The sequence below is a fragment of the Papaver somniferum genome, chromosome 1 (genome assembly GCF_003573695.1).
Source record: "Papaver somniferum cultivar HN1 chromosome 1, ASM357369v1, whole genome shotgun sequence".
Classification (NCBI taxonomy): domain Eukaryota; kingdom Viridiplantae; phylum Streptophyta; class Magnoliopsida; order Ranunculales; family Papaveraceae; genus Papaver; species Papaver somniferum.
Window position 1 is genome coordinate 145,298,357 of NC_039358.1, and position 22,923 is coordinate 145,321,279.

The 22,923-nt window shown below is 37.1% G+C and overlaps 2 protein-coding genes across 5 annotated transcripts; both read right to left on the minus strand.

Moving 5' to 3' along the window:
• Positions 1-5,295: 5,295 nt before the first annotated feature.
• LOC113303440 (calcium permeable stress-gated cation channel 1-like) lies at positions 5,296-10,442 on the minus strand. Of its 4 annotated transcripts, none has more exons than XM_026552483.1 (13): positions 10,253-10,442; positions 9,965-10,011; positions 9,161-9,508; positions 8,884-9,045; positions 8,634-8,769; positions 8,438-8,539; positions 8,159-8,290; positions 7,935-8,015; positions 7,482-7,822; positions 7,135-7,380; positions 6,679-7,003; positions 6,267-6,500; positions 5,707-5,961 (listed from the first exon to the last, which is right to left on the minus strand). In XM_026552483.1, exons 3-13 carry the CDS (start codon positions 9,472-9,474, stop codon positions 5,707-5,709), a joined length of 2,328 nt encoding a protein of 775 aa, XP_026408268.1. In that variant the 5' UTR covers positions 9,475-9,508; positions 9,965-10,011; positions 10,253-10,442. The 4 variants fall into 4 exon arrangements, with proteins under 4 accessions (XP_026408256.1, XP_026408268.1, XP_026408265.1 ...); XM_026552480.1 differs by having other exon boundaries at positions 9,965-10,054; XM_026552488.1 differs by lacking the exon at positions 10,253-10,442 and adding an exon at positions 10,114-10,211.
• A 9,300-nt stretch (positions 10,443-19,742) lies between these two features.
• Positions 19,743-22,720, minus strand: LOC113303459. Its single transcript, XM_026552496.1, has 3 exons — positions 22,343-22,720; positions 20,411-21,715; positions 19,743-20,279 (listed from the first exon to the last, which is right to left on the minus strand). Exons 1-3 carry the CDS (start codon positions 22,523-22,525, stop codon positions 20,052-20,054), a joined length of 1,716 nt encoding a protein of 571 aa, XP_026408281.1. The 5' UTR covers positions 22,526-22,720; the 3' UTR covers positions 19,743-20,051.
• Between the last annotated feature and the right edge of the window lie 203 nt (positions 22,721-22,923).

Below are 22,923 nucleotides of genomic sequence, written 5' to 3' on the forward strand. Positions count from 1 at the left end.
TAACTTAAAGCTGGTAAATCTTTCTTTGCTGGCAAAACTGTCATGGAGGTTGGTTAATAAAGAACAAGCTATGTGGTATCAAATTCTATAAGCTAAATATTTCAGAGGGAAAGATCTTCTGGCTGATGATACTTCAGAGAAGAACAGCTCTTGGATCTGGCAAAGCATTCCAACTGGTCTACAACTCATAAAGAAACATTACACATGGGAAGTACGAGATGAAAATTCAATTCTGGCTCATAAACATTGTTGGTTCCATACAACTGAAGAAACAAAGTCTAATCTCTCAGCCTCATCACAAACTCATCTGGATACTTCTTTAAAAGTTTCAGATTACATAAACACTGAAGCCAGGACTTGGAATGTGGATAAACTGAATGAGCATTACAGCAACACCCAAATTCAACAGATATTACACAGATATTACACATCAGAATTCCTGAGTCAAGAAAAGATAAAATAAGGTGGCCCTTAACCAGAAGTGGGAGATTCACAGCTAAATCTCTTTACAAAGAACTGATAAAAGCTCAAGGTCTGCATCAGCAGAATAACCCTCTTCAGGAGAATCAATGTTTAAAGTTATGGCACATAGAAGTACCTTACAAGATCCAACAATTCCTGTGGAAATGCTGTCATGAAATCTTGTCAGTCAACAAAAAGATCAGCAAGTATAAACAGTATATAAGCAATTTATGCACTTTCTGCAATAATGAAGAGGAAACTGCCACTCACTTGCTATGTAATTGCAGCTACACATACACAATTTGGTTTGGCATTTCTGCTGCTCTACATCAGTCAAAACAAGCTCATTCCTCTCTCAGTGATTGGATAAGATCTTGGTTCTCTGAAGATGGTTCCCTGGAAGCAAACAATAAACATCTTGCTAATATAGCAGCCTGAACTTTATGGCACATATGGAAAGCACGATGTGAAAAGATCTTTGAGAAGAAATCTTATCATCCTAAAAGTGTTGTGCACAGAATAATTGCTTACACTAACTGCATTGGTTTGAACACCTCAGGAACCCAGCATAAATCACACATTAGAAACTGCATTGCTCCAGCTGAAAGTTGGAAAAAACCACCTGAAAATTGGCTAAAAATAAATATTGATGCTTCATTTTACTCTCAGAATTCTAATGCAGGTTTTGCTTTGATTGTTCGTGATCATGCAGGGAGATTTATGGAAGCAATGGCCTACTCAGCCAGAGCCAGAGATGTGAACCAAGCTGAATCTCTAATACTTCTTAAAGCTCTTCAATGGATCAATCTAATGAAGTACTAGAATCTCATTGTAGAAGGAGATAATAGGTCTGTTTTTAACTGTTGTAATGGTAGAGTTGAGGATTTTCAATGAGAAGATCAGAACATCATCTCAGATTGTCAGAAAATTCTAGTTAGTTTAGAGTCTTGTAAGGTTACTTTGCAAAAAAGATCTTGTAACATTGCAACTGATAATCTTGCAAAGTTAGCTAGAACTAGTATTAGGAATCAAACTTGGAGTGGTGCTCCTCCAAGTATCATTGCAGATGTTTTAGACTTAGAAAGTAGGAACTGAATCTGCAATTTGGCTGCGTCTGTATTTGAGTCTGTATTATGTTTTTTAGCCTTTAATAAATCTCCTTCTTTGCTCAAAAAAAAAAAAAGTTTACGACATCTAGGTTTTCTTCCAAAAATGCTAAACGGGGAACAAAAGGAAAGAAAAAAAGTGGGACAAATGCAAGACTAAGAGAAAAGTTAAGAAAAACATGGTGTCCATCCATGGCTTCCCACAAAAGCACAAGGCTGCTAGTGGGGGTACCATTTTGCTTGGGGGTGTACCAATATAGGACAAAAAAGTAATTGTCTTTGAGTTGGTACACCCCTAAGCAAAGTGGCACCCCATAAGCAGCCCCCAAAAGCACCCCCACCTTTCTACATCTTTTTTGTCCCGCTTCTAGTCGGGTTGGTTTTCTTCTCATTAACTACCAAAACAAGTAAATAAACTGGGCAACTGTAGTCTGATGAATAGACCTAATCGAATCATCTTTCATCCTCTGGACAGGGAGGGGTCACAAGACTGTTAAAACTTGTCTAAAACTTATACGTGTTTAATCGAGCCCAACTCCTAATTACCGGAGTAAATTTTGTATCACTATTCACGGGTTTGTTAAACATCACCATATTCACCACTTCTTCTGGGGTGCAAAAGGAAAAAAAAAAGGTAAGGTAACTCTTTTATTATTCACAATATTGAATTGGAAAATTTCTTATTTGGTCCTAGGCCCATATAGTTATTTATAGTAGGGTCCAACCGGAATTTTTTTTTGTCCGGAGGTTCAAAATTAATTAAAACATGGAAATGTCCATAATGCCCATTACTACCAAACGTGTGTGTCTACACTGCTTACAAATTTGAGTACATATCTGGTACACTGCTTAAAAATTCGAGTACATATTTGCTACACTGCTTACAAATTTGAGTACATATCTGTCTGAGTACATATCTGTCGTACTGCTTACAAATCCAATTATATATCTGAATGCTTATAAATTCGAGTACATATTTGCTGCACTGCTTCCAGGTAGAGTACAAATCTGTAAGAATCAATGATAAATAAATTAGAAAACGTATTACATCACATACATTGTAGGATCATACAATGTAGCAACCCAACCTTCTATGTTCCTCCAAATCCATTTGCATCACACCTTCTTTCAAACACACGTCACAACCAATTTGTAACTTCATCAAGACCACCACCGATTTCACAAGCTTGCAAATCTGAACCAACAACAACTCATGTTCCTATCATTCAAAATTTGTCATTTCTTGCAATAAGTTCTGAACTGCAGCTCCAGATCATCTCCATATCCAATTCCAGTACTGAATCAAACGTAACAAAGAGCATCTATTTCAGTATTTCATATACGTACTGAATCAAACATAACAATGAGCACTTCCTATGAGTATGCGATATATGTACTGAAGATTCATGAACTACAAATCAACAGTATGACAACAACAGGTGACAGATCTATGAAAAATAAGAGAATCGAAAGACATATTACAGTATTTCACATAAGTACTGAAGGGTAAGACTAAAAAAGGAGCAAAAACACAGCAAATAGCACTTCCTATCAGTATTATACATACATACTCATGGATAGAACCAAAAAAATTGGAAAAACTTCAAATAAAACAAAATTAGAAGAGTTTTGTATCAGTACGCCATATATGTACTGTCAATTCATACACGAAAAACAACTGTAACAAACCTAAAAAATGTTATAATATTGAACCAATGATAAATTACAAATAACCGCTACAGTTTTAGTTACCTGTAACCCTGGGAAAACAGCATTGTTAATCGCAGATTCCATATCAACCCAAAGAACAAGATCTTTCTTGAAGAAAATCATGCCACCTCTGAGACCTCGTAATGACTGCAAATTGAAACAGAAGACATAGTAAACAACATGACCCTTGAACCTAAATCAATAAAAACAAATGCTGCTTGTGTTGGTGTCAGTAGTTGCAGTCTTGCAGACTTCATGAATGGGACTAGGTGTACCTTGTGAGTGGTGGTTGTTACAACATCACAGTATTCAAATGGGTCGGCAAGTACAGATGCAGCAACGAGACCACTTATGTGAGCCATATCCATCATGAGAAAAGCCCCAACAGAATCTGCAATCTTCAAGAAACATAGCAGGAAAGGGAATTAGGTGTGCGTAATGGTTTAACTAGTCTGATTCTCTGATCACTAAGAATCACAACTGTTGACAATCAACTAGCTCAGTTTCCTATCAGTATTATACATACATACTCATGGATCGAACCAAAAAAATTGGAAAAACTTCAAATAAAACAAAATTAGAAGAGTTTTGTATCAGTACGCCATATATGTACTGTCAATTCATACACGAAAAACAACTGTAAAAAACCTAAAAACCATAAAAGCGTCAATCAAATCGATTTGATTATCATAATACAATAAAAAAAACAAATCAAAAGAAGAAAAAACGAACAAAATAATCAAACAAGATGATTAGAAAGCATACCTGGAAACAGAAAACAAATATTCTCCTCGTAAATCATAATGATGCACCATCTTGTTCTTCTTCTTCTTAAAAGTAGACTAGGTTTCTGTCAGTACGGGATATACGTACTGCTGGTTCATACAAAACAACAAACTGAAATAAATCTAAAACCAACAAAAATGGAACTGGTATAATCAGATCTAATAACGAAATGAACAAACAATCTGATTATTCATCTAGATCTAGTAAAATAATCAACAAATTAGACACGGAGATAAAAGACGAAATCAAATACAACCACGATTAGATCGTGAAAACCCTAATATAAACATTGCAACAAAGAAATTTTCATCTGATTTTGTAGAAGCGAGAGATATTGAAGAAGACCATAAATCGAGAGTCTTATTTCAGTATCGAAGATATGTACTTATGAATCAAACAACAACAAGTGATAAAACTAAGAACAAAACAGAATCAAAAGCAATTTGTATCAGTATTCAACATATGTACTGTTGGATAATACCCCTGAAACAACAAAAAAGCACGATTTTGATAAAATCAAGAAGCGAAAACAATAAGATTATCAAATCGAAATTTCAAATATGTTAAAAATATCATAATCTAGCCAAACAATTAAATAATTACGATCAAGATTCATAAAAAACAAACCAAAACAAAAATAAATGCAAAAAACAAACAAAAACCGAAAGAAGAAGGTGAAAACGTAATCAAAACGATCTGATCTTCACAGATTCAGTTGAAAAAAAAAACAACAACAGAAAGAGATATTACATAACATACCTGTAAATCTTCAAAGAGATCTTCATAAAAACTCTACCTCGTAATCCAAAAGCAGGAACAAAATTTGAGAAGATGAAGAAAGAGAGGAGGAGAGCGGAAAAAAATTTGCCTCTGCAACAAGATGAAAAAAATGGTGATTTTTTTTAAGAAACATATATGTATTATCAGGGAATGGGTAGTTTGGGTATTTTTAAAAGTGGATTATGACATCCCGCACGTGTACCGGACCAGGGGATAAAATTTTTGGTCCAATTTCCTCTTTTTCTTTTTATTATGGACCTCTGATTACTGGGCTTTAATGGGTGGACCTGCTAGTAACTAAGACTATCATAATAGTACCTATTGGTAATTCCTACTATTGAATTTCATCTCAAAGTTTTCGGAAAACTAGCTTGTGCAAACCTGTGTCCTAGCAATATGCATAAGACTAAATGGACTAGAGATGTTGCTGAACTTGTATATCATCTTGTTAGAGGAATCAAATTTTTTGATTTCTGTGGTTTCTCTACCAACTGAGCAGCTAAAATCATATCCTGTGAATAATAAAGACACTTCACACAAATTTGAGTATTTTTTCAGCAAGTTTAACTTAAACTGATCTATACTTATATTACCCGCACCAAGTTACATTTTTTACTTCACTGGAAAAATATAAATCCTTCAAATGAAGTCGGCAGCTGGTCGTGCTAATGTTTTCAGTGGTCCAAAAGACCAGATGCACTGTGTGTCCAGTGCCTCTGTGTGTATGTACATGCAATCTCCTTGATTTTGTACAGAAAGCCACCACTTGTACCAACTTCTACTTGTGACCCCGTCCGTGAAGATAAATGGAAAGTTTGATGTACAAGTTACAGTACTTCAGGAGCAACCTCGGATAAAAAGCTTACGGTTCTTCGTGAGCAACCTCAGATAAAGTGGGTGATGATGATCCACCGTATTTGCTTGGCCGTGGTGTATTCCTACGAGATTGGCGTTTTGTGGGAACCAAATTCTCTCTTTCCTTTTCTTCATTGTATGCAGCACTGTGATCGTCATCTTCACCCTTGAAATCTGGGTGAATATACGCATTCTGGAGGTACCCTTTCAGATTCAAGTTTGGTTCCTTCGCACGTTCCAGAGTATCTTTCATCATTGCCTCCTACATTACACATCAAATGAATGTTAGACTAGTTATAGTTTGTATTGTTCTTTAGAATTCTAAAACAAGAGGATTAGCGTTAAGGAAAAGTGCAGTCGACTTGTTACTTGCTGACACCCATGGCTACGGTTATTAATGTACAGTTCTAGCCCTGTTTTAATATAAAATAAGCTAATGGAATGACCATCCTAAACATCCACCAAGCTAGGACTGCATGGTGATATAAGCCTAATAATCAAACTCGTAAAAAAAATATACAACACGCACAACAGCAATATAAAGATGAGTAATGGAGTGTCACAAACCTGTAATGGAAATCTAACAAATGCAGGTTCAAAACGGTTTTTGCAATATCGGTGAAACCAAATTGTCAATACAGGAAGCGCAATGAGGAGCGGTGTTGACTGCTTAGCTTCTTTTGTAGTTAACAACCCCATCAGCAGGAGTTGTGAGATTACCAATGCAGTTATAATCCGTCCATGAACATCAGGCCAGAATGCTGCCGCGCTCTCGTACTCTTGATTATAAACATTTATAATCTACATTTTAATAATAAAACTTATCATTAAGTGGAAATTACTTTAATGGGTTAAACAGGAAGAAAAATCTATCAGCAATATATAATTACGACTTTTGGTAATTAATTTTAGTTATTTCAAAGTTCTAATATTATTATTAACAAAAACTAAAAAAATGACCGATCAAACAATTACTTACTTGATGGCGATATACGACGTAAGCTAGCGCGAAGAAGACTATGATATATGGAAGCAGGAAAGGAGTCACCACACAATATACAAGCCCAACTAAGAAATATAGCTGTATTTGAGGTTCTCCTGTGTTAAAACCAAGGCTTCCTGCATCCATTGCTTCTTCTCTATCCTTCTCAGTCTTTACCAAAAAGAAATTCTTCAAGTGGTAGATGATCAAGGGTTTTAACCTTAGAATCTCACCAGCAGTTCCAGCCCATCCATCAACCATTATGTAAGTTATGAAAAATGTTGCTTTCATCGGAATAGATACACCAATCGTGTTTGGAATTCTACAAGACAAATCAGATTTATGTATAAGAGACAAGTCTAGAGAAGAAATATACTAGCAGGATTAGTTCCTAACTAATTCTCTACTCCTTGTAGAAATCAAAAATTTACAGTGGGTGTGAAAATAACATACTCGCTTGGTGACTGATGGATAAATTTATCGAGTTGTTGAAACGCAGTTCCAGCAATTATACTTCCAAGGAATACATTGACGATTTGGAAGAGATAATATCTAGATGCGGCTCTTCTCTCGAGAGCAGATAGTGCGATGAAGCCTTCAATTTTGGACATTAACATCAATATTGAAGGTAGGAAGATGAGGAAAAGTTTTAAAGCAATTCCAGGTAGAAAACCTTGAATGAATGCTTTGATTACAGGCCTGCAACAAACTCAAGCTACCATGAGATTTCTAATAGCAAAAGATAGTGAATGACATAAGGAATCTTACACCAAATAAGAAGGTAGAGAGGATGTACTCACATATCAATTAGGGGTTTCAAAAAAGGGGCAACTTTCTTGATTCCTTCAATATTTGCTAGGGTTTGAACAAATGCTATCGGGATCATAAAGAAGAAGGTAAGGAAGAAGAATGCAACACCTATTATCAATCTCCTAATCGTTAGTTGAACAAATGGCAATGCAAGATTGTGCCAATATACATCACGAGGTTCAGGGGCCCATTCAGTCAACCACATGGTTGGATCTCTGGTTTGCTGAGTTTGTGCACAGACAGCAGCAGCCCATCGTGTTTTAAACGAAACAAAAGCTGCTGGCATGATGGACTTTGGGGTGCTCATAATCTTATCTCTTTCTGCTGCTATCTGAAAATTGAAAATTCAGACAACATGAATTTAATAGCCAAAAAACCAAACAGATAAATCTACCTGGATCATGAGCAGCCTAAAAAGCTGTATGGAATCTACAAATACTTACATCTTCAGATAGCTTATCTACCTCAGTTGTGTAATACTCAATTGCATCCACCTTTTCTCCCCAGAGACCAAGAAAACCAGTCTAATCAACAAACAAAATAAAACAAAGAGATTAATACTCGACTCTGCTAATACAGAGGATTAAGAACTTCTCCAATAGAGAAATTGACATAAAACGACGACCATAGAATTGCATGCAATTTTCCATATCATAACTAATATAACCTTTGTAGTCGGTCTTTCATCTTTGTTCTTAGCTTGACTTCTAGAATATTTAAGCTGGTTATAGTCGAGCTTGTTCTGCAATGTCTTCTTCTTCTTGACCATGTCAGTGAGCTTGTTGGCATTGTACACGACCTGCACAGATGTATTTCTAGATTAGATAAAATAGCTCGAACATTGAGAATATTAACAAAAAAAAGGTAAAAAGATTGTTCAGAAGAAACATAATATATTTGTGTAGGTAAGATGCAGTTATTTTTCCAACAAAATGCAGCGACTGACCTGATTTGTCAGATAATTATCTGGATGGTTTACTAAGAAAAAATGTTCAACAAGTTCGCCAACTGTTTCATCAGGATCCGATGGCACATTTCTAACAAGAACCTGTGCAACCACATACATAAACATCAGAGCTCGCAGATTACTCAATAAACTAAATCAGTTACACCAGTGACAACAACAGTGCTAATAATCTTACGGTAAACTGATCCGGCCGGCGATGTTCAGAAGCAAGAAAATGCAGCCTCATTGATGTTATACGTTCATATTCTCTGTACAACGTGTAGCATGTCCAAAAGGTAAAGGTATAAGCCATAACTAAGTGAGTCCAAAACCTGAGACAGGAAGAATGAGTAAATATTTAGTTGCGCAGTGACTTAAACATTGCCGCTTGATACTAAATATGTGCATTGCGTCAGTATGCAAAATATAACATTTATGAAACGTACCTCTGAGACCCTGTAGGAATATTTGAAATAGAAAGTTTATCGATGTCGTTAAACTCAAACTTTGGATCTTTTATTTTCTCCAGTTCAAGCGTTTTATTAGTCCAATTGACAGGAACTAGAATCACAAAAGCAAGAAGTGTGATAGGAACAAAGATTTTAAGGCTGCAATACAATAAAGTAATGTTAGAAAACACAAAAACAGAAGATGGATGCTTAACCCACTGTAGGATGAATATATATTTAACAAAACCTAAAAGATAAGTAATAGGTTTGGTACCCCAGCAAGTAAATCCGCAAGTAAACTGCAGAGTCGAGTCCCGCATGTTCAATGAGTTCCGGTTCTGGCATTTTCAGCGCAGCTGGCATCCAATTTAAGAATTTCAAGTATGATCTTAAGTCCAAATTTACAAACTTGCTCACTGCTGCTCCTGAGCCAGCTGGACTGTGTCTTAGACCCTTGAGATACCATTTCGGGAAGTATACTCTATCGTTGAAAGGTTGAAGTCGCAATACAGCAAAGGCCACAAGAAAGGCAAATGCACTGAGTATATTGATAGCTGCCGCAAGTCCTATGTCGCCAAGTGATGCCATGGATCCTTAGCAGAAAAATAAGATGCCTATTTCCCTGTAATTGAATGAGTAAGCTCTTTAGCTTCAGCCTAATATAAATTTAGCCGAAGAAAACTACAGTTTCAGAGTTTCAGGGAAAGATAAATTATTCAATCATGTTGGAACAAACTTAAGCAGTTACATCATGTTCTGATCGACTAAACTCTCACCAAAACCCATTTTATTCACGTTTATTGACTTCAATATCCTGTGCATCTAAATCAACCTAGAAATTCTACCAACTCACTAGCATCCTATCAAAATTGACCCTTGCATAAATCGAAAATTCCCAAATCAGTTGATCTCGTTTACGAAAACCAGCTTAAACAAGCCAAAAAAAAAAACTAAAAAAGGGCATCAAAAGATTTTGCAGATAAAAGGATTGCCATAAATAAGAATCCAACCCAAAAATAGAATGGTATATAAATAACATCACATACATAATTATAAGTTAAAAAGAGAAAGTTCTTACAATGAATTAGCATCCGAAATTCTTAAACCCTAGTGCTTCAGGCAGACCTAACAAAACACCATAAAACCAAATGTCATCCACTCTGATCACCTGTATAATCAAACAAAAACAAAGAATAAAAAGACTACCAAATAGACCAGAAACCTTACAATGTAACAAGACTGTATATGTATTCTCTAGATCTTAAAAAGTAAAGAACGCTTAAAAATTCACGTAATCAAAGTTGGCTTCAAGCTCAATCAAAGTTAAGAACAAAAAAATTGGAAAATTAACAGAGAAAAACCAAACCTGTTGGCTTTGATATTCTCTGATTGTCGCACACTAAAATTGAAGAAGGAGAAGAACGAGTGGTGATTTATTTTCTGTAAAGAGGGAAAGGGAAAGGCGGAAAACAGGAAAGAGATATTTATCAAATCGAACAATTGAGACTCATAAGAAAAAGATGGAATGGATTAGGTGAAGTGTATATTTTACGCCCCTTTATTTTTTTATTTTTTTTTATATATTTATGATTCTCTTAATTTCTAGAGTTTTAGAGATGGAGTAAATAAGTAACCGTTGAGAAATGTATATCGATGTGCCCGCCGTGTCGGCAATAAACACGTGACAATACAACCGTTGGATGAATGATGAATGGACGTGACCACCACCTCTGGTATAACAGTCCACGTGATGAGATTGAGATTGATTCTTAATTTGTGGGCACATCTAAAGCAATTCTGTAACCTATGTATATGCAATCCAAAACGGAACCGGCGAATTTATTGCCCTCCCAAGCAAAACGGGTGTGTTTTTTCCCTTCCGTTTTCTGGAAAAGAAAACTTTGGAAGGCAGAAGATCACTAAGATGCTGACACGAAGTTTGTACGCGTTCCAAGTTTCTAGTATTCGTCGTCCAGGTAATTGATCTTTTTGGTGCTGCCAGGCCGTGTATGTAACGTGTATGGTGGGTGAGGTCGTCTTTAGAGTTTAGACCATCACAAAGATGTGCACACAAAAATAAATACTAAATAATATTGTGGTTTTGCTTTGGAGGAGTGCAAACTGTGTGAATGAGTTCGTTGAGCAACTTATTTCACGTCCTACCAACTTTTCCAAATTTTGATTATTTTATATGTTGTCTGCCGAAGTAAAAGTCGAGTGGGATTTGCTAATTGATAGTTTCATTTTGAAGGCTCTTCTAGTTCTCCATTAGATTTGGAGTTTCGCTGATCTCTTTGATCCGTGTACACACACTTGCTGTGTACCTGTTGTTAGTTGACTGCAGTCATTTTTTATATGCTCTCAGTTCTCAAATTGGTAAACAATTTTTCTTAAGAAAAAAATCATTTTGCATTTGACCATTAAAGTTTTACTAATGTTGCCACGCACTTAAATGCACAGTGTGCACATTCGTTGGTTATTTCTGGATGCTTGACTGTTAAGTGCACACCTTTGTATTAGAGAGGAAAGTGGCTCCGCGTTGTTCACATATAATTAGTAGCAAACTGTATCAAAAAGGGAGGCGGACGTATTAATTCTTTGTCATTCTAAAGTAGTCACTTTTCCTTACAGCGAAGCATTGGTCTACATGACAGAACCTTTGTTAGTGCATTGCTAAACCTTTTGGTTGTTGGATTATTCTGACTATTAAAACAACTGAAAAATAATTAACAAGGATACAATTCTTTTTGACATCCAAGTGCACAAATATATGGATTACCTAGTTGATGCCAAGTTGCCAACTAGAATCCAAACACTCAGAATATCGTATCCAATGATTGCCGGGTATTCACATGTGTGAAAATTTAGCGTATAATTCCATATGTAACAACACCTTATTCACACAAATGCCATTGCGTAAGAAGCAACGCCTGTAGAATATCCCAATAGTTGTAACCACCGGGATCATTTAGCTTCTTTTAAGCTAAATCAATTTTAGTGATGCCAAGGGAAGAAGTTTGCTCATGAGAATGGAGAAACCAGTATCTGAGCAAGAAAAAGGGATTTCAACTTATTTTAATGATTAAACAAGGATGTGTCGTGGTTAAACAACAAATTAACAGACATATCGATGGAAAGAAAGGATAAATGGTGATAAACACCTTTTGAATTAAAGATTCAAGCCAAAATCTATGTTGTTAAGCGCAGCCAAAAAAGAACAATTCTTATTAATTTCAGATAGCCTCCAAACGAGTTTCTATTACAGCTTAAATGAACCAATGATTAACCCTAATTCCACACAATAGATGGAGAACACGTGTCCCTCATCCAATGGACTTAAACGACCAGTAACAGAGTTTTTAAATACACTCAGCTAAACACTAGTGCAGGCAAATGAGGTAGCCCTCACTGGTCACACTGTGACATTGCTTTCCCCAGAAAATGATCCTTGTCCTCAAGGATAAACTTTGGGTAGTGTGCTTTAATATGAGACAAGTCCTCCCATGTAGCGTTCTCCGGAGAAGAGTTAGTCCATTGTAAGAGTATTTGCTTGACCAATCTGCGACCTTGTAGAATAGTTCGGGTGCGTAAAATTTTCCCAGGCAGCATAATAATTTAACCCTCGTGATCAACCACTGGAAGAGTTGGAGATGGAGTGTGTTTGAGGCTAATATGCTTCTTCAGTTGGGAAACATGAAAAATTGGGTGTATATGTGCATGAGAGGGCAAATGTAACTTGTATGCAGCCTGACCAATTTTCTGCAAAACTGGAAAAGGGCCATAAAATTTTGAAGAGAGCTTGAAATTCTTTCTGAGGGAAACAGAGGTTTGCCTGTAAGGTTTCAGTTTGAGATATACGCCTACTTCAAAGCTCTTGTCCTTGCGTAACTTGTCAGCATAAAACTTCATTCTCTCCTGAGTTGTATGAAGTGATTCTTTGAGAATATCAGGCAGAGAATCTCTCTCCTTCAAATATGCTTCAACTGCATCAACTGTGGTGGTGGCAGTAGTAGGAAATGCCAAATGAGGAGAGACATACCCATAGAGTGCTTGGAAGGGAGACATTTTGAGGCTGGTATGAAAGCTTGTATTGTACCAACATTCTTCCAGAGCTAGCCATTGGCTCCATTTTCCAGGCTTATGGCCAATTAAACATCTCAAATAAGTTTCTAAGAAGGCATTCACTCTCTCAGTTTGGCCATCTGTGTGAGGGTGATATGTTGTGCTTAAGTTAAGACTAGTACCCAAAGCCTTAAACAGATCCAGCCAAAAATTGCTGGTGAATACCTTGTCTCTGTCGATGTTGGCAATCCATGTAATTTGAACGCTTGAGATAGAAAGGCCTGAGCAATTGAAGTTGTTGTGTATGGATGTTGAAGAGCTAAGAAATGTGCATATTTGGTTAGCTTGTCTACAATGACAAGGATAACACTCTTCTTGTTGCTGACAGGTAAGCCTTCTATGAAGTCCATTGTGATATGTTAAGGTTGATCAGGTACATGTAGAGGTTGAAGTAGTCCTGTAGCATTAGTTTGTGTCACTTTTGTTTCTCTGGAAAATATCACAATGAGAAATAAAAAACACTATGTCTTTGTGCATTCCCTTCCAATAAAAGTGGCTCCTTGCTCTCACAGAAGTGGCTTGAATTCCAGAATGTTCACCAATTGCAGAAGCATGTAGGGAAGCTAAAAGTGTTTGTCTCACATTTCCTCCAGTGCCAATGTAGATATTTGTGCTTGTACCTTAAAACACCCTCCTTATAAGTGAAATTGGGGACACTGAGAGGATTGAGCAGAAGTGTAGAGATAAGTTGGTTGGGCTTACGGTCATGTTCATAGCTACCTGTAACCTCATGAACCCAATGTGGTGTAGACAAAGACAATGAATTACAAGCAGCATCTTCTATGGGCCTCCTGGAGAGAGCATCAACAACAATATTCTCAGCTCCTTTTTTGTACTGAATGTCATAGTCAAAACCTAAAAGTTTGATCAACCATTTTTGTTGGAAGGAGGTTGTAAGTTTCTGCTCCATGAAGTATTTGAGACTTTGATGATCTGTCTTAATGGTGAATTTAGTCCCTTGTAAATATTGTCTCCATCTCTGAACAACCATAACTACAGCAAGAAATTCTTTTTCATAAGTGGAGAGAGTTGTAGCCCTTGGACCCCAAAGGTTTACTATAATAATCAATTGGTCTGCCTTCTTGAAATAAAACTGCTCCAATGCACGACTCACTAGCATCACTTTCAACCACAAATGGCTTGGTGAAGTTAGGGAGTGCCAAGACATGAGTATTGCTCATGGAAGTCTTGAGATATTCAAAAGCAGTAGTAGCAGCAGGGCTCCAGTGAAATGCATTCTTCTTAAGAAGGTCAGTGAGAGGTTTGATGATGGAGTTGTAACCTTGCACAAACTTCCTGTAATAGCCTGTGAGGCCAAGAAATCCTCTAAGGTCTTTAATAGTCTGTGGAAGTGGCCAGTTCTTCATGCAGTCAATCTTGGAAGGATCAGAACTGACTCCTTCAACTGTGATGATGTGACCCAAATATTCCAGAGAAGATTTCCCAAAACCACATTTAGACAACTTAGCAAACAATTGGTGTTGTCTGAGTAAAGAGAAGACAATCTTGAGATGTTCTAAATATTCATCCATGTTAGCACTGTAGATGAGTATATCATCAAATAAAAGCAAGGCAAACTTTCTCAAGAATGGTTTGAAAATGTCATTCATTAAGGCTTGGAATGTGGTAGGTGCATTGGTAAGGCCAAATGGCTTTATGTTAAACTCATAATGACCCTGATGAGTTCTCAATGCTGTCTTGAAGATGTCCAAATCATGAATTCTTATTTGAAGATAGCCAGCTCTGAGATCTATCTTGGAGAAAATAGCATATCCACATAAATCATCCAATAGTTCATCCACAATGGGAATTGGGAATTTATCCTTGATGGTAATCCTATTTAATATCCTATAATCTACACAAAACCTCCAAGTGTTATCTTTCTTTTTGACCAGAAGGATGGGAGATGCAAATGGGATGTGACTTGGCTGAATGATGCCAGATTGAAGCATATCCTTAACAACGTGTTCTACTGCATCTTTCTGAATATAAGGCCATTTGTAAGCTCTGAGGTTAATAGGTGTAGAATTAGGATGAAGAGGAATTGTGTGATCCAAACTTCTCTTTGGTGGTAGCTGAGTAGGTTCATGAAAGATATCTTGAAACTCATTGAGTAAGCGAAGCAGTATGTCAAGATTGGTGGGTGTTAGAGCACTGGTCGGTCAAACTCGCATGCGTTGCTATCTCAATCATGTTTGTCAATGTTAGTGATCAAAACTATAAGTATTGATTTCTAGTCTCTTATAGCTAAGTCTCGGACTAGGATAGTAAGTGTATTTGAGCTCAGGGACTTCATGGCGATTCATCATACAAGTAGAAGATCTACTCAAGGAACCGGTGGAACTTCTCGACAAAAAGGTATGTGGAGACTTGAACTTATCTGTCACTCAAAAGTCTATCTATTCTATCTCCTACTTTTTGAGACAAAAGTCGTATGCTATATATATAGACTAGATTATACACATTTGGTATTTCGAGCTGAGTATACCTCGCCTATCTATATCTCGAAATATGTGTTGGTAAGCTTTTCGCTTCGACCAAGTTTATCTTTACATAGTAACGAAAGTCATGAGTGTTTCAATCACTTTGAAAATTGGTTTGACGAGAAATGGTGTAACAACTGTATAACGTCCTCTAAGAATGTTTCAATGATTGGAATGAGAGTTTAGATTACATAACCAATGGATTCCTTGAACCGAAGTTCTCGAACTTTGTTGATCAAGAGAACCGGAAGTATGGTAAGTGCCAAGTCCGCGAACTCAGTCTGCGAACTGCCGAAGTTCTCAAACCCGAGAATTTCTGCTGGAGTTGACAAACTACTTGCGTGAGCCAAGTCCGCGAACCCGGTCCGCAAACCGGAAAAGTTCTCATCCCGATAATTTCTGCTGGAGTTTGTAAACTCTGTCCGGTGTCTTAAGTCCACGAACCTAGTCTGCGAACTTGAGAAGGTTATATATCTAAAGATGATTTCTGAACTTAATCTTAAAAGACTAAGGAATGCTTTTGCAAACTGTGGATATTAAAGTTCATGAACCGATTCGAGTGAATCAAATCATCTTTGTTTCAATTGTGTCTTGTGTAGTCACATAAGATTTCCTTGCAATTGAACAACTCTCTTAACTAGTTCAATTGAGTCATTTGAACTAGTTACGGTGAAGAAGAACATGGTTGGCATGAAATGCTCATATGGTTAACCTTTCGGTTAGACTATTGTTGAACCAACAATGTACACGTTTGGGTGCGGTTAACAAACCTAGAAGCGTACAGTCATTTGTGTATAACAAGCTAAGTTTTCGATCTAACGGTTGAGAAATATTAGCTTGAATCTAAATCAGGTTTTCATATAACGGTGGATATTGATTGCTTTGTAACTAAGGCAAAACCCTGATTTGAAAGGCTATATAAGGGGACATCTAGCAACTCTGCAAAATTAATCCCCACACCTTACGTGTGATACTAGTTTGCGTGCTAGAGTCGATTCTCCTTTAACCTTTGGTTTTCTTCTTCTAAAACCAGGTTAACGACTTAAAGACTTCATTGGGATTGTGAAGCCAGACCGATACTACTTTTATCGTAGTTGTGTGATCTGATCTTGAATCTTCTATCCTAACAGTACAATCATATTGATTGGCTTGAGATTGTTTGATTTCTCCGATAGGAAAGATATAAAAGTAATCACAAACATCTTCGTCTCATTGTTTGTGATTCCCCAACATCTTGTTTCGCTACCATACAATTAAGATTGTTGTGAGGTGATTGATTAATCTAGGCTGTTCTTCGGGAATATAAGACCAGATTATTAATTGGTTCCTGTTCTCCTTGATTATTATCAAAAAACGGAACAAAAACTTTAGGGTTTTTCTGTGGGAGACAGAGTGATCCTTTGATAGACTTGTTTGTGTGAGACAGATTTGTTTATTGTTAAAGCCCGCGATTTTGGGTCGTAGCAACTCTTAGTTGTGGGTGAGATCAGCTAAGGGAATCAAGTGCGCAGTATCCTGCTGGGATCAGAGGCGTAGGAGTACAACTGTACCTTGGATCAGTGGGAGACTGATTGGGGTTCAACTATAGTCCAGTCCGAAGTTAGCTTGGAGTAGCTAGTTTCTGTAGCGGCTTAATACAATGTGTATTCAATCTGGACTAGGTCCCGGGGTTTTTCTGCATTTGCGGTTTCCTGGTTAACAAAATTTCTGGTGTCCGTGTTATTTCAGTTTCCTCATTATATTGTTTATCTTTATAATTGATCTAATACAGGTTGTGCATTTAGATCATCAATTAGTATAATCCAACCTTTGGTTGTTGATTGTCATTGATTGATCCTTAGACATTGGTCTTTGGTACCGTCCAAGTTATTCCTTGTATTTGATTAGAACTCGCAGGATCTGCTTGAGTAAATCAAATCAAGAGAGAGATATAAACTCGTTGATATACTTTCAATTGATTGAGTCTTAGTGATTCTCTTGAAAGTATATTCGATTTTGTCCATACACATTGCTAAGCGAAATATTGGATGGTGTTGTTAGACCCCCGCTTTTTCAGTGGGTGTAGAATAAGAAGAAGAAATAGAGAATAAGTTGCTCATCAAGCCATGAGAAGTAGTAGAAGAAAATTTCTTTACATCTGCATTACTCATCTGAAGTAAAGAGGTATGTGGAGAAATACCTTGTAAAGTAATTTTCTTATTTTGGTGTTTGAAAGACACACATAACTTTGAAAAATTAAACATGACATCACCCAAATTCTTGAGCCAGTCTGCACCAAGGACAATATCACATCCTCCCAGAGGTAAAGTTCTCAGATGTTCCAAAAATTTATGGCCTTGCGTGCTCCATTGTAGGTTTGAACAAATACCAGTGCCGACTGTTCTTTCTCCATTAGCCACAGTGACCATCATGGGCTTAGTTGGTTCAACATAGCATTTTAGTCAATTAGCTAAGGCAGTATCAATAAAACTTGTGGTGCTTCCAATGTCAATGAGGATATAAACTTTTTGTTTGTTGAGCATACCATGAATTCTGATTGTTTCTCCAGTTGCATTCCATGTGAGTGCATGAAGAGAAATCTCAACATCAGATTGGACTGGAGATTCCTGTGCTTCCTCAAATATTTCTTTCTCCTCTTCAGTATCTTGAGACTCAGCAGTGTCCATATGAAGCATGTAAACTTTTTGTTTCCCTTTACAGAGATGCCCTGGTTTATAAACATCATCACAATTATAACACAATCCTTGAGCTCTCCTTTTATCCATATCTTCCTGAGAAAGCCTCTTAATCACTGGAGTTGTAGGAAGAGACTTTGAAGTAGGGGTGAAATTTTTTTTGGGAGTCATAGGTGTGGAGTTTGGAGAAGTAAGAATTGGTTTTGGAAAAGTTGGTGTAGAAGAGGATGGTCTACTGGAAGTGAATGAGCTACTGAAGGACTTAGAAAATGGTTTTGGTGTAAAGGCTGTGATAGCTAATTTTTGTTCTTGAAGCCTTGTCAGTGAAAATGCATCAGCTAAAGTTTGTGGGTGAAACATAGAGACGGGTTTACCAATTTCATCCTTTTAAGCCACTCAAAAAACTCATAATAAAGTAAGATTCACTAAGAGATGGATTCATTTTGGTCATGAGTGCTATGAGTGATTCAAACTCTTCATAGTATTCATCAATTGAAGAAGTCTGCATTAGTTTGTTAAAACTACCAACAAAGTTCTCTTCAATAGGATTTTCAAACCGAGCACAGAGATGTATAGCTAAATCTTGCCAAGTAATGCGAGGTCTATTAACTTGAAAGTTTAAAAACCATTTTTCAGCCTTACCCTTGAGGTAGATTGCAGCAATATCGACTTTCTTGTGTTCTTCTACATCATTCAGTTGAAATATCTCTCACTCTTTTGAATCAGGCCTCTCGGATTATCACCATTAAATCTGGGAAAATCGAGCTTTGGAATACGATGTGTACGAGAAAAACTTTGTTGATGTACATAAAAGTTATCTTCAGTTTAATTTGTATTAGAACCACTAGCATCTTCTGTACGTGATTGATGAGGAATATGGAAGTTCTTACTGAATGTTTTGATGAGATTGCGATTATTTTCCTGCAATTGGTTTGCAAGAGAATCAATCTTAGTATCGAAATCTGATGATAGGTTGTGGAAATCTGTTTGTAGTTTGGCTTGAGAAGCTTTGATTTGACCAACATCTTTGAGAGTCATTTGGAAAAAAAAATTGGGTAGATCGGAACGGCTCTGATGCCAATTGTTGTGGTTAAACAACAAATTAACAAACATATCGATGGAAAGAAGGGATAAATGGTGATAAACACCTCTTGGATCAAAGATTCAACCCAAGATCTGTGTTGTTAAGCGCAGCCAGAGAAGAACAATTCTCGTTAATTTCAGATAGCCTCCAAACGAGTTTCTATTACAGCTTAAATGAACCAATGATTAACCCTAATTTCATACAATAGATGGAGAACACGTATCCCTCATCTAATGTACCTAAACGACCAGCAACATAGTTGTTAAATACACTCAGGTAGACACTAGTGGCAGGCAAATGAGGTAGCCCTCACTGGTCACAGTGTGACAGGATGAATAATGAATTGGAGATGAACTTGTATTTAGACAATTGTTAGTAGCTTCTGTGAAATGAATCTCATCCCATCATAACAGGGATTTTGATGGAAGGGGTCACCCATCCCTTATCATGTTCTTGTCTGGAGAAAGAAGATTTATTATAAAGAGTGCAAACTGATTTGCCAAACAAGAGCTTACTTTGTAATGAATGCAAAAAACCCAATACCACATTCATTAATATAAATCATATTTCGGAAATACATGAGGGAATACATAACTTGAACAACTATACTTCACAACATAAGATAAATCATCCAGGGACAGTCCTTTCGGGGGCTGAAGTGCAGTCGCGAAATAGATATCGGATTGTTCATCTGTCATATCGGATTGTTCATCTGTCAAACCTGAAAAATCTTTAGTGAAATGGCTTCTGAGATTTGTCATAATTACACCCAACCTACAAAAAGAAATAGAGGTCTGAGTTTTAATTCTTTTGATGCACAGCAACTCTATGGATGTCCATCTCCTTCAACATGACAGCTCGCCCGCATGAATCACATGGGGCAGTTCTGGACCCACACAAACTCTCATGCTCTGATAGTCCTCTCATCCTATCTCGGACATCATTGGCAGTACTCCCAGCTTGAACCATATCCCCACAAAATCGACACGTAACTAACCGTAATGGGCAAGCAGTTGATTGATGTCGCACCTATCACAAGATACAAGAAAAGCAAACACTTAGCAAAACCATTTCATTCAGTTTTACCACCACAGGACCTTACTGACAAATGACAGATGGTTAAAAATAAAAAACTAGAAAAACTGTCATTATATGCTTACCATTTCCTCTTTTTCAAGAGTGACTCCACAACCACAGTGTAGTGGTTCATGGAAAACTTTCATGTGCTTCTCCAACTTCCCCACTTGAGAGGCCCGTCCACATTTCTCGCAGTGTACATGCTTTGCTGCCTCCTCCTTTCTGAGAACAATTCCACAATCAGCGTGCTTACAAATAAAATTATGTCTACTGCAATAAGCTTCATGTAGACCAATGGATCTACTTGGTATGTAGTGCCCACAGTTGCGACACTTTTTGGAGTTCACATCCGCCACAGATGAGGAAGAACCAGCTGTCTCACCCACGTTATGGTGGCTAATATTTTGGATTGCAACTGATATTTGATACTTCGTAGTTCCTTTGAAGCCAAACACTGCAATACTATAGGTACCTGTACCAAGGCTCTGATCCTTGGGGGATATTATCAAAACTTTAGAACCTATATCATGGGAAGACCATTCATGTTGATGCTGAGTTGGGAAAATAACTGGATGTCTCGAGACATACAGATCCGTATCCCCATTGTCATTTGCTGTATCAATCTTAACCTCGACATTAGCATCCCCAGAGGCTATAATATCACCTATGTTGCCATCAACAGAGAACTTGTAATAGACATATTTTCCTTCCTCAACAGTACCAACCTCTACCTTTCCAAGCACAAGTGGGATCAAGACATGTCGATCCATACCATCCGTGATTGATTCAGATCCTACTACATCCACCTCAATATCTGTTTCTAGAACAGATACACTAGTGGAAGGTTTCAGCTCAAGCACCCGCAAATTATATGTTAGTGTACCATGGTTGACTGTGACTAGATCACCCTGAGAAAGAGTGGCGTGTTGGCGCAGGGTTGTCTCAAGTACAGCCTTGTGATTTGGTATATCTGAAAAACCCATTCCATCCGGCTGCAGTTTGGCATAAGTTCCTTTGGGTAGCCTGACATAACGTACCTCGACTAAAGGAACCTCTGGAGGGTCAGAAGAAAATAAGTTGTTCCACACATGAGGAGGAAGCTCAACAAAACCATCACTCGCGGTGAATTCTAAAACACCTGAATGGGTTGTTCCATGACTTTGTTGTTCGCCATCCTCTGTCTGCATAGGAACTCCCTCTTGAGAAACTTTTGAAAGCTGAAAGTACATGGGTCCTTTATCCAGGGCACCTTGATTTGACAGTTCAGTGAAGCAGGACGCTGGCAATTTAATTTTATCTCCATAACCTTGGAAAGAAACAGCTTCAAGAACACGATTAAAGATCACTCCATCTGCAGCAACTGAATTTTGTTCCGTTTGCTGTTCAGCCTGTATCAAGAAATTAAAGCTATTCATAATGACTTATTATTGGAAATAAAAAGAGTGAACAAAGACCAACACTTCCATAGAGAGTGCAATGACAATGCGAGAGAAATAATACAAAGGGAGCTTATTTATAGGTTTACACAGTCTAATATGTCAATCACTACTGATTTCCCACAACGGGAAAAGACTCAAACATTATGACCCATGAGTTCATCAGCTGGCAGACTTTATGTATTAAATATGTATGTTTTCTTCCTCATCACGGTTTACTGTATTATTATTCTTTTCCTGTTATGTTCTGTATATACTTTCTGTTGCAGCCTACTAAACCCAAAATGAACATTCCTATCCTATTCGCATCAACCTAACCTAGTTGTATACAAAAGCAATCAAGTTTATACATGGGAATAGTTCAAACAAAAAGGGATTTTGATTGCCAATTTAAAAGCTTCTGATTTGGGCCTAGTTCTAAATTTCAACATGATCAAACAAAGGAACCTAACTTAAGCAATCAATTAACCTAATAAGTTCAAAATCAATCAAATTTGTAAAAAAAATAAAAAATCCTAGAAATCTAATTAGAGATTAATGGAACAGAGAAACCCCATAAATAATAGATCTAAAACGAACCTTAAGAAGGGCATCAGCAGCATCAAGTCTACGAATTCTCTGAGCAGCTTCAATCGCTTCACGTTGTTTCAAAGCTTCTTCTTTAGCTTTCTTTTCTTTGATAAGTTTCAACCTTGCTTTCTCTTTCCTATCTTTCTGTTCTCTCTCTAATTTCTGTTTCGCTGCTCTCAGTTCGAAATCCATCCTTTCTCTCTCTCTGAAGATTGAATCGGGTATTTGGTGGAATTTTTACCTTTTGATCTTCTAAAACGTATATATATATATATATATATATGCAGCAGATGTTTATTGAAATATCCGAGTGTAAACGTACGAATCCAAATCCGAAATGTGGAAATATTAGAAGTATCTAGGCTCTTCTTTTCTGTCTTCCTGCTCTCCTATAATTTAGAAGTCCTTTTTTAAATAGCTAGTGTTTGTTTACTTGTTTACTTTGCCATCAAGTTTTGTATTGTGACATGGTAGGTTGAAGCCAGGTAAGAGCTACCACTATGGAGAGGGGTATTCCTTCCCTATCCCTCTCCATCCTCAAAATCCAAAATTACCATGTACTATGGTCTCTCAGATTTTGTATAGGGAAG

Bases quoted from the DNA above. Each gene is read 5' to 3' on its own strand.
- LOC113303440 (XM_026552471.1), bottom strand. From the start codon at position 9,474: ATGGCATCACTTGGCGACATAGGACTTGCGGCAGCTATCAATATACTC. The intron at 8,770-8,883 runs GTACGTTTCATA...TTCCTGTCTCAG, and splicing joins ATTCCTACAGGGTCTCAGAG to GTTTTGGACTCACTTAGTTA. The intron at 5,962-6,266 runs GTTTGTGACACT...TGTGTAATGTAG, and splicing joins TTGTTAGATTTCCATTACAG to GAGGCAATGATGAAAGATAC.
- LOC113303459 (XM_026552496.1), bottom strand. From the start codon at position 22,525: ATGGATTTCGAACTGAGAGCAGCGAAACAGAAATTAGAGAGAGAACAG. The intron at 21,716-22,342 runs GTTCGTTTTAGA...TTCTTGATACAG, and splicing joins CTGCTGATGCCCTTCTTAAG to GCTGAACAGCAAACGGAACA. The intron at 20,280-20,410 runs GTAAGCATATAA...ATCTTGTGATAG, and splicing joins CTCTTGAAAAAGAGGAAATG to GTGCGACATCAATCAACTGC.